General features: G+C 44.6%; 1 protein-coding gene across 1 annotated transcript in view; it reads right to left on the reverse strand.

Moving 5' to 3' along the window:
* Positions 1-10,031, reverse strand: part of RSPO2 (R-spondin 2) — a 112,902-nt gene extending 102,871 nt beyond the window's left edge. Inside the window, exon 1 of the mRNA XM_051610817.1 lies at positions 9,924-10,031. Within this exon, the coding sequence (XP_051466777.1) occupies positions 9,924-10,017 (94 nt within the window). The 5' untranslated portion in view covers positions 10,018-10,031. The remainder of the gene's footprint in view (positions 1-9,923) is intronic.
* Positions 10,032-12,212: the final 2,181 nt, after the last annotated feature.

A 12,212-nucleotide genomic window follows, 5' to 3' on the forward strand; every position in this document is an offset into this window, starting at 1 on the left:
GGGGAAAGAAGAATGACCATTTTGGAGAGGACAAAAGACCAAATTTAGAGGTAAAACCACCTCCTGAGAATGCTCCTGATGAAGGTATTAAAACACATCATTCCGTAAGGTCAGATAAATAAGCAAACACCCTAATAAATGTTCTTCAGTTTTAGGTCCCTTGCAAGAATGAAACAATTCAAGTTGGAGGCCATATCTAAGTATTTTGCAATAATTGGTAATATCTTTAAACAACCTCAGTAGCTGCTGTTCTGTTATGCTGTGAACACAACCTAATGTACCTCAGATGCATTGCAGGCATCCTGCCAAGTTGCAGTTACTACTGCTGAGTGAAAAAACTGAATCTATGTCCACTGTGTTATTAGCATGCACTGTGTAAAGTGAGAATTAAAATAGGTCTGAATTAGATGTAATAAAAGACCAGAAAGATTTCTGCTAGTGGAGGGAAATCCATAACAGATTCTGCTCTGACAACCTTAACTCAGAGGCAATTGTCTAAGCATGGGTAGCACTACAGGGCTTTACCTCAGTTGGGATCCTTAAGTACTATCTCAATATAGATAAAGTGAAGTTAGAATCATGGAATCATTAAGGTTGGAAAAGACCTCTCAAATCATCAAGTCCAACCATTAACCCAAGACCACCATTCCACCTAAACCATGTCCTGAAGTGCCATGTGGGTTCCCATTCAAAAGAGTCTTGGCTACATGTTTCTCGGTGGAATCAATAGGTAAGTCAGTAAGTTTATGACAAAAACTTATCACACCTACCAAAATGATGTAGTAATTCCATAAAGAACCAAGAGCAACTCAGTAAAACCTATGTTTGCTAAGCATAGTTGCTGTTTCCGTGGTTTCCAACTTGCCTAGCAAGTTTTAGTACGGACGCACTGGGTGTTGTCAGCGCTGCTATGCATGTGCAGATTAATATGTGTATGCACAACAGCCATTTGTCTGATGTGGCTAGTTTGGGGTTTTTTGGTATTTCAAAGGTGGCAACCATACGGCTGAAAAGCCCATACATTAGTGCAGAGCATATTGTTATGTGTAACATATTTCAGCCAGCATTTCAACTCAGAAAATAAAATAACGTGTCTAGATCAGGAAGTTTATATTTTGTCGCATCAATGCAACTATCTAACCCAAACACTGTTGTCCCTTTGCAGTGCAAATCAGTACACATTTCTCCCAATATATGAAAAGGCACAGACTTTGTCTTCATTGCTGCACATGGTGTACTTGGAAGTCAGTGCTCACGCAACTGCCCAGTGATTAAAAGAAGCACCAGCTTAGGCAGTACCTAAAAGTCAACCTCACAAACACTATTTATCTTTTAGGCCCCTTTCTCTGTCTCACTTCATCTATGTTTGGGTCTGCTTTTCACCAAGATGGAGAAAATCTTGACAATTCTCAAAAAAAAACAAAACAGATAGAAGTTTCTGCAAGGTAAATTTGAGACTCGTAATCCCTCAACCATACACTCTGGATTATTTTTAGATTTCCATTTTTTAAATCCTAGAGAGCAAAAAATAGGTTTTAAAAACAGAAAATCATACTAGAAAAATTTTCAGAATGTTTTGCATCTATGTTAAAAGTGCATGAGATTTGCTGCTGCCCTCTTCCTAATTCCATTACAACAGTGTTTATTTTGAAATGCAACTACAGAACTGCATGTCTCTTCCAAATATTACTTGTAATTACTTACACTTTCCTTGTAACAGTCATACAAACACCATCCCATAAAAACAAAGCAAAACCAAAAAAGAAGGAATACAAGCAGATAGCATAAATTCCATTGCCTCATAAAAGGACAAAATTTTACAGATACATCAAGCACTTAGCTCTACTGAAATCAGTATTTCAGAAAGAAATACATAACTGATTAATTACTGGATGCCAAGATTTGCAAACTGCCTGCTGTCAAAAGATGTTTCTCCCATTACAGTGAAATGAAAAAGCATGAACATTTTTTGCACTGCTCATTGAGATCTTATGGGATCTTATAAACCTCTCCTTGAACACATAATCAAGGTACCTAAAATGCCAGTTATTTCTCAGATTTCCCTTAAAAAAATAATCTTCTTCTGCCCATACTACCATTTTACTCCTTTTTTTAATGTCCTTTTGAGCTTCACAGTTTGCACATTCAAGTCCCTAAAACAAGAGGAAAGACTGGGAAACATAATCACCATTCTTTTGCATGCTACCACCTGAAAAGAAATTTGAAGTGACAACTTTGCATTTAAGCAACAAGAAATTGCATCCAAATAGAGCAGGATTAAAGCACAGAAGATATAGTCATTGGACTATTGCATTCAAGAGTATTTAAGAACAAACACAAAGATGAGGTGGTGTGAACTGTATGTGTCCAGAAGATTCTAGCAACTGCTCCATGAGTCACAGTCCAATAAATAAAAGTTAGAGATGACCCCAAGCTGTGTGGTGTGGTTAACAAACTGGGGTTAACAAACAAGGTCAAGTTTAAGGTCCTACACCTGGGTCAGGGGAATCCCAAATACAAATAAAGGTTGCTCGGAGAACAGATTGAGAACAGCCTTGAGTAAAAGGAAGCTGGGGGTGTTGGTTGATGAGAAGCTCAACATGAGCCAGCAATGTGTGCTTGCAGCCAGAAAGCCAATTGTATCCTGGGCTGCATCAAAAGAAGCAGAGGTTATTCTGCCCCTCTACTCTGCTCTCATGAGACCCCACCTGTAGTATTGTGTCCAGTTCTGAAGCCCTCAACACAGGAAGGACACAGAGCTCTAGGCGGGAGCCCAGAGGAGGGCCATGAAGATGATCAGAGGGCTGGAGCACTTTTATGAAAACGGGCTGAGAAGGTTGGGGCTGTTCAGCCTGGATAAGAGAAGGCTCCAGTGAGATGTCATAGTGGCCTTCCAGTGCTTGAAGGGGCTACAGGAAAGCTGGGGAGGGACTTTTTACAAGACCATGTAGTGATAGGACAAGGCATAATAGTTTTAAGCTGGAAGAGGGGAGATTTACATTAGACATCAGGAAAAAATTATTTACTGTGAGGGTAGTGAGGAGCTGGAACAGGTTGCCCATGGAGGTTGTGGATGCCCCCCTCCTGGAAGTGCCCAAGGCCAGGCTGGATGTGGCTTTGAGAAACCTTATCTCATGGAACATGTCCCCGCCCATGCAGGAGGAGTGTTGGACCTAGGTGATCTTTAAGGTCCCTTCCAACACAAACCACTCTGTAGTTCTATGAGATGTGTATGGCTTTGAAAACAAGGTGCTAAGAGTCATCAATCACAAAGCAGAGACACAATTAAGGTCTCAAACACTGTAGTTTCAGAGGAAGATTTAAAGAGGAAAGTATTGTGATATTTCATTTTAGATGGCTTGCAGTCGTCATCTCCAGTCCATGGTGAGAGCACCAACTTACACATCAACCAGGTATTTTGAAATTGGATTTTGTAACGTTTCTTGCAATTCTTCCTATTCCCCACCTCAACTGCAGAAAGAGGAGATAGAGGAAAATGCTGGATCGGAAACGTGACATTAGTTAGGGTGCGTGTCAGATGCATTCACTCACTCTTTTCTCTCCTGTGCTTGACTCTGTTGCACCATCATCTGTCTTTTGATGAGCATACAATGGAAAGACCACCACCCATGATCCCTTTTGACTTCTTTTGTCCTCTGAGTTTTCAAAAAGTATTAGTGAAAATGGACAGGACTGTTCACATTGTGGTTAACCCTCTGAAAGATGCAAATGTCAGAAGTAGAGAAACACAGCTGCATCAGGGTAATCTCAAGTCAGGCTCACACATTATCTTACTGCTCACAGATATTGAAGTTCACCAAGGAAACTCTGGTCAGTGACATTTATGTAGGAGCTGGTTGGACAAAGCCATCATGTAGATAGGAGAAATAACTATGACCCAAATTCTGCATCCGCTCACTAACAAGACCACTTAGCATTACTTCCTAAAATGTGTTAATCAGAATCTATATATCAAAAAGTCCTACACCAAAAATGACTTGAGAATAAATTTTCAAAGTTGTAAAACACAGTAAGACTGCTCCAAGAAGGGATAGATTTGTTCTGCATGCACAGAGTGACTTCACAGCACCTGATACATTCCAAAGCACTGCATCTGCTAAACAAGTACTACAAAGACAATGAGCATACAAACCACGGCAGCACCTAATTTTGGTGTCCAAAGCAGTCCATGATGAAAGGATCAAGCTGTTATATTTATGCATTATCAACAGCCAACATGTATGAAGTCATGCTTTTCACTCAGAAAAGGATTAGCAAATACTTGGAGCTTAGACAAACACAGAAGGTTCTCCAACTGTGCTTGAACAAAACTTTGAGGTGAAAATAGAAGACATGCCTGAGGAATTTAATTTAGTATTAAAAAAATTTCTGAAATTAAATAAATCTCTAATACAAAAGAAAATACAAATTTCAGGGACAATGTGTGTTGAAGGTAACAGAGCTACACCAACAGAGTTTTAATAAAGGTCAAAAGATTGGATGTGCTAGATCCCTTGTCATTTGGGGTTGATTTCAGCTTACTTCAAGGGCTTCATTACCCAATGAAGATGTGTACATCCAAACTACAGTTCTATGATAGATAGAGGTAATCAAGTAATATTATTTAATATTTATTGATTTGGGGGTATGCTTTATATGATCAAAGGCAGACATGTACTGTAGGATGAGTGAACTGCACCTGCAATTCCATGGACTGTACTGAGTAGCACTACATCAATTATAAAAGAAAATTTAGACATTTATGTTGCAGATAATTACATATAGTCACATGAATCACAACCCTGGCATTTATAAGCAAGGATGTATTTTTTGAAATGGTTGTTATGGTCAGCTTAAGCTTCTGAGTTTGATTTACAGTGCACTGGGAAAAATCTGCAACCTGTGATGATGTGCAGGTTTGAATAGATAGTCCCCTCTTATCTGTGGTTAACCAAGGGGTTTTGGTATTAAAAAAAATAGACAATCAGAAATAAAATGCGGGGGGGGGGGGGGGGGGGGGGGGGGGAGGGGAATAAAACAAACAAACAAAAAAGAACAAAGAAACAGCTTACAGAAAACCTATTTCTTCATACCTTAAATTTTGATAGTAAACATCACTTCCACTTTCTAACTTTTAAATAATGACATTTTTCATTAAATGCAGCTTATGTAAACAACATGCTAGCATACTTCATCACAGGAATTATGCTGGTCTGTATACTACAAATGATACATTGAAATGAAAAACTGCATTCTTGCAGTTATCATACCAGCATCCCTATATTAGCATACAACCTCACTTTTGGTATTTGTCATGTATTTTGAACTGCTCTAGTAACAGATTTCAGCCAAGCTTTAGAAAACATGCATTTCCCCAAAAAATGGAAAACATAAAATTAACCAAAGTTTATCAAGCAGACAAATATAATTCCTTCACCACACTGTAAATCTTCCTGCAGGTTTTAATACAAAATAAGGTATGCATATACTTCCAAGGTCTGACCAGACCCAGCCATCTAGCCCAGTGTCCTAACTTCAGGTCCTGTAAGGGAAGCTAAGGGATGGATACAGGCAAGGAAAAACATGCATACAGCAGCACTGTGCCAGCACATGGTCCCCATTTTCAGTTGCCACCATAATGGGCCTGCAAACACCTAAGGGTGTCAGATGCATACGACCTGCTGCAGGGTATCCTGCCTGGCCTCTGGTTGCTCAAAAAGGTCATGCACATTCCAAGCCCAAAAGGATAATATTTTAAGTATCACAGGCAGCACTAGGAACCTACCTCAAGAAACTGAATCAAGTAGCTAAACTGAGGTGTCCGTTTTTGTGGAACATCACCCTTGGCATTTTGAGCACCTCTTCTGCAAATCTTTGCAATCAACTGGAGCATCAGTTATCCTCAGTAACACTGCATCATTAGCTAGTTTGATATTCAGTCATTCACACACATCTTTTGACTTCCTCTGACATTTTAGTTTAAGAAATTTCGTCAGATTGACCGGATAACAGGGTGTAAGTGGCCAAAGTTTTTATTTTTTCAATGGTTACAGTGTTAGGATATTCTTACTGCTGTAGTAACAACGTGTACATAAAGAAAGTTTAATAACAAGCTATCCTAAGTAGTAAGGGGCTAAGGTAGAGAAACCCCCCTCCAAAACTTTACTACTTTCCCAAAAGCTGACCACAAAATTCAACTGAGACAGATTCCAAGATTTTCCCTGTCTCAGCCAAGTATCTCGTTAGGAAAGCTAAATCACGGTCCCCAGTATCTGACCAGGTTTTCCTCCTAGTTGAAGTTGTAAGAGCTTTCCATATTATTAACTGGTTTGTGGTCAATATTTCCACCTTATTATAAGATGGTACAGATTAAATGGATGTACTATGTTCCTCTCTATATGCACACACTCTTATAAGCACCATGCACAGAGCTATAGTAAACTCTGAGAAACACTTGAGGAAAATTCCCTTCCCAGGCACTCCTCCTGTTTCCACCTGTGACTACTTTGCCATCACCACTGTCACTTAAGTCACTGTCACAGATATTGTCCCTTTCTTTCTGTGCATCTAATACACACAGAGTGCAAGCATCCATGAGATGAGCATGCACCTTAGCCCATAACATACTCCTTGAATTAAATAGAAATATAGGTATTTGATAGCACAGTTTTTCTTTGAGTTCTTAAATACAGATGACTTCCAATTTCCCAGAATGAGTGTTATAATTCCAAGATTGGAATAATCTTTCATTAAGTCTCATGAACTCTGGAGAGCCTCCACATCCTACAACTAAGTCTTCCTATCGATACAGAACCTCTTGTCATATTGATTTTGTTTTGTTTTGTCAGGGCATTTTGTTAGCATCCCATTTTTGATGACTGTTTAAAACAAACCCTATACTGTTTTCTGTCAATACTTCTTCAAAACACCATCACTCCTCCCGGTAAACCAGCCTAACAGTCTTCATTTCTATGTACTCCCATTCTGATCTGAGGTACTCTGGGAAAGTTGTCCTTACCATGTCTCAAAGACAAGAGAAAAACCACTCATCTATTTTGCGCCCTGTGACGTGCAGTGAAATGCTAAGACATGAAGCTGCTTAACTTTTACTGAAAACTGAATCAAAGATAGAAATTTAACAAGCAAAAAGGTATCCAAGAGAGATGACGTCATACAACTAAACAAGAAAGGGAAAGGAGATGCTTTGACATTAGGCTGAGTCAGCTGTGAGATTATACCACTGATCTTTAAGCCATGTAACCTTTAAATATGTTTTAGAATAGTTCCTGCAGGAAAGGCAACTAATCATTGTTACCAACTCAGGACAAAGACTTCCATGCAGAGAATTTGCTGGAGGGTTTCAAGGCAAGCAAGGTTCTGCTCTGAGCCAACCAGGCAAAGCAATATTCTGAGCTGCAAAAGTAACTAAGAGCAGCAGTGGAGTTAGCAGATTCTGTGGATTATAATGCATTTATTGAACAATTTTTAATAAAGTGACATTGACTAACAAAACACAAATTAATGTCAGGTAGGAACCACATTTTAAACCTTAATTTTTTATTCCACTTCTACTGCAACGTTGCACATGTTAGTTTGGAAAAGGGTTGAAAGCAGAACAGGAATGAAGAAATCTGGGAATGTCCACCCAAATTTACTAAACTCTTGTTTATTAGGGTATTCTATATCAGTGACAAATCCACACCAACACTAACATAGGCAAATATATTTAAAGTTTACTGTACATTTAGCTGCTTTAAAAAAGAAAAAACAACTACACGTTATATTAGCCCTTTATTCCAGACTGAAGGCAATTGATTTCTACCGCACAGGAGACTTAATCTATGCCAAAACTTTTATTTCATTAAGAAAATGATATTATGGAGCATCTGAGATCATGTAACGGACAAAACAGAATGCCAGAGAAATTTTAGCTGCCAGTACCCCACAGTGAATGCCTGATTATTTGCAGATGGGATATGGAAAAATTGTGAAATTATTGGAATTTTGGGTCCTGTACGAAAGCATTACTTCAGACTGGATGTGTCATGGCAAATGTCTACTGTAATTTGAATGCATTCTTAGAGTTTGCTTTCAATGCTTAGAACTGGCTATGCTTACTTCTTTAGACTTATTAACTGAAAGTGCCTGCATTCTTCAAAAGCACAAAACAAAACCCTTAGGTGACAGCACAAAACAGTGCCAGTAAGTCAACTGTCAATACTGACATTATTTATCCAATAACTGAACTAAGAACTAATTTAAATCAATCTCCTCTGGAAAAGCCAACTGTTCAACAAGGACAACAATTGGTCTAAGATCAATCAGCAAACATGAGATCAATTAAAACCAGCTTAAGTTTTTGTAGGAGGACAATTCACACAACAGAGTTAGATGTCTATTCATTTCAGTACTCCCACAATGCAATCCTTAAGCTCTGTTGTAAAGCAGAAATACCACTATCACCCTCCACTGTCTAGCCAGCACTCTAAGTAGTTCCACATTTAATTAAAGACACAGCATAGCCTTTGTTAGCACAGATAGTCTGGTCACTTTAAAGGACTGCTATCGTTTTAGCCACACACACAAAAATTAAATTCTGGAAGCCATCTGTTGAAAAACCATCCAAACTAAATTGCTTTACAATTTTATTTGTACCTAATCTGAAAGCAGCATATGCATGAGAGTGCAAACTGTTTTCCTTTCAGTTTTATTACTATTTGTACTGGCTTACTGCTGGAGATGTTAGCTCCCTCCCCTTCCAAATAATTGCACCAGGAGTGTAACTCTTTCAGAAATCACAGTTTCTCAGCAGCTGAGCCACCTGATTTTTTTCAGGTAACTTTAGAAATGGAGGCCAACAAAGTAATAGGAAAAGGGATTGCAAAATAATTCAGAACGTGTGGGTAAGAAAAACCTTTTATGCTGAAGGTGTACCCTCGCCCTACAAAAAAAAAAAAAAAGAAAATAAATAAATAAGGAAGAAAAAAAATAAAGAGAAGCCCAGCGGCAGCCCTGACAGCTGCAGTAACCTTTTTGTCCACATGGGTGCTGTACTGGCACATTTCACCGCTCCGACTCCTAACTGGTAATCCCGACACCAGCATCTTAGGAAAACAGATTAAACCCTAACGCACCGTTTCTGTTTTTCCCTCCAAAGGATCTGCAGGCTTTCAGCAAAAGCTGGCGGCGCGGAGAGCCCCTCGGCGCTGGGGAAGGCGCGGTTGGCTCGGTCGCCGCGGCTCTTCCGCGGGCTGAGCCCCCGCGCTCGGGGAGCGGCTCGGCGGGCGGGCCGGGGGCGCCGGCACCCGCGGCTGCGAGGGGGAAGCCGCCGTACTGCCCCGGACAGCCGCTCACCCTAAGGACGGCCCAGGGAAGGCAGCCCAAGCCCGCTCCACGGACGTGCGAGCCCCAGCAGCGCGGGCTACCAGCGACCAGCGGCTGCCGCGAGCTGCCCGGGGAAGTTCGGCGGCGAAATCGGCCGCTTCCCCTGGTGGCTGCGGCCGAGGGGTCAGCGGCGGCTGCCGGCAGCTCCCAGCGAGATCCCCCCGGCACTGCCGGCACGGGGGGCTCGCACCTACCGCTCGACGTCCCGGTCCGCCCACGCGGGTCGTGGATCAGTCCCTCCACTGCGGCCGGTCCCTTCTCACCGGAGCCCACGTCCCGCCGCTCCTCCCGCTCCGGCCCGGCCTCCCCAGCAGGAGGGATAGCCCCGAGGAGGGGTCGCCACGCCGGCACGGCCCGCGCCCCGAGGCTCGCTGACGGCGCATCACCTGCCGGGGAGCTCCCCTTCCTCGGCGGAGAGGAGACGCCTGCGCCGTCCTCCGGCAGCCCCTCCTGCTCCCCAATCTCTCCTTCTCCCCAAACCCTCCTGCTCGCCGCTCCTTGCGTGCGGGCGTCCCGAGCGAGCAGGCGGCGGCACTCACCTCTCTTGCTGCGTCTCCAGCGGCCGGCTTGGCAGTGGCCGTAATCCATACAGTTCAGGATGATCAAGGCAAAGGAGAAGAGGCGAAACTGCATCCTGGGCCGCTGGGGTGGGCAGCCTCCTCCGGCGGCAGCGAGGGGCGGCGGAGGCCGGCGAGCGGCTGCGTGCGGGACTGTGAGCGGCCCCGGGCGAGGAGGGGACTAGCGGGAGCTCACACGCCTCCAGCTCCCCTTGTCGGGAGCTGCGAACTCAGAACCTCTTCCAGCATCTCCCCTGCCCTGCAGGAAGAGCGAGGGGAAACGCTTGGCTCCTGGCTCGCACGGTCCTCCCCCTTCTCCGACTCTCCCCGAGAAACAAAAAGGGGAAAAAACAAGTCAAAAGCCCAGGTCGGGGCAGGAGTGGGGGCCCCGAGCAGAGTCACCAAGAGCCCCAACTTCTTCCCCCAAGCGGCCGCAAGCCGCGAACAAGCCCTGCCGCTGGCTCGGCACCCCCGCACGCCCCGGGGACGGGCTGTCAGCCGCGGGAAAGCGCTATTTATCCCGGCGCAGGGGCGCACCCCGCCCACACGCGCTCAGGTCGCGGGCACGGCGGGACGAAGCCGCCCCCCCGACCTTCCGCGGCGCGGCCCCGCGGCCATCCCGCCCTGCTGCCGGGCCCGGAGAGCGGCTCCGCGCCGCGGGCCGGCCCCCCGCGGTCAGGCGCGGGCCGGGGCGCGGGAGCGGGCTGGGCAGGGCGGGCGGCGGGGGCTCCTGGCCACATGCAGGCGGTGTCCGCACCGCCCCCCGGCCCGCCCCCGCCCACTGCTCCTGTGCGACGGGGCGGGGGCCGCCAGCCGGGGGGCAGCGGGGCCGTGCGGGGGGGTGCGCGGGGGGCGCTGCGGCCCTGGCATCTTGCACCCCCGCCCCGGCGGACCCCAGCGCCCGCCCCGGAGCCCGGAGGATTTTGCTTGGAAACTGTGCCTCGGCGGGCTTTTCCCTGTCCCCGCAAAGCCTCCTCGTCATTTCCCTGCGCTGGTTATAGCCTTGGGAAACCTTGTCCTGCTCTCTTCTCTCTCTTTTTTTTCCTTCTTTTCTTTAGTTCTTTCTTCCCGCATTGTTTGGTTATTAACTCATATTTCTTTATTTCATCCCTGTTTAAAGATTTTAACACCTTCATCCGTTTATTTTCCCCTCCTGGCTTCCTAAAATCTGATCTTGCACGTTCCAAAGCCTCTTCTTTGAAGTGCCACTTCCATTGTCCTAGGAAGATGGCTCTTAAAGTCCTAAATTTTAAGTTTAGCAAGTGGTTTTTAGCTGTTCCTAGCCATAGTTCAATGATACAGATCAGAGGGCATCAAACAAGGGAGCACCCAAGAGGCTCCAGGTGAATTTAGCTCCGATCCAGGAGGGTCTGTTAACTCCTCATAACATCAACTACACTGACCCCACAGAGCCATTTGATTTTTCTGCTCCTCACTCACAGTCTGTTCCCCAGTGCTGCAGGTATGGACAGACCATGGGTCCTTGGTTGGGGTGCTGGACTTGCTCTGCCTGACCTAATGAGCCCCATAGGACCTGGGGTGCTGTGGGGCAGGTGCAAAAGCTGGGGAGGCAGTGTGGGTCTGGCATGGCTGGCACAAAGTCAGGTCTCATAAACGCAGCTGACTCTGCTGGGTGTTTCTGTTCCTTTCCACTCCAAACACTTCTGGTTGTGGGAATGTGGTGCTGAAATACCTGAGCTGCCTCGGGATGGAGCCAGCTAGGTTCTGACAAAAGCAGATGTACTCTTTCCAGAGCAGAGCTGGCCCTAGAAAGAGTGTAACTGCATTCATGTGGCACTGTGCCTGAACTAATAAATTGTGTTAGACTAAAGCTGGCTTTTCATCCATGGCCCAGACAATCTGACCACAGATAAATGAAGTCTGACTGTATAGTGTTTGCCACACCATCCTGAGACATCAGAACTTTTGACTGTATTTATCAGCATAGTATTCCTCAGAAACAGAGAAGCATCAGCGTCTTCAGCTTGCAAACAGAAGACTGAGTTATAAAGAGCCTGATGTCAAAAGGGATGTGTGTGACTGTCAAAACATGGTCCTGGGTTTTCCAAGTTCTTGGACAATGCTGTAACCCCTGGGCTGCCCTTCTTTACACTTATCTACTGTACAGGAGATAATACTGTAATAGCTTAACCACTAGTATGAAACGTGGAGGCCTTTTCAATTCACATTACAATATATAAGAATATCTTCTGATGTAAAATCCTTATTTATCTTAAGTGCCACAATAGGGTTACAGTGCATGAGATGCCA

This window comes from Apus apus, chromosome 2 (assembly GCF_020740795.1).
Source record: "Apus apus isolate bApuApu2 chromosome 2, bApuApu2.pri.cur, whole genome shotgun sequence".
Classification (NCBI taxonomy): Eukaryota; Metazoa; Chordata; class Aves; order Apodiformes; family Apodidae; genus Apus; species Apus apus.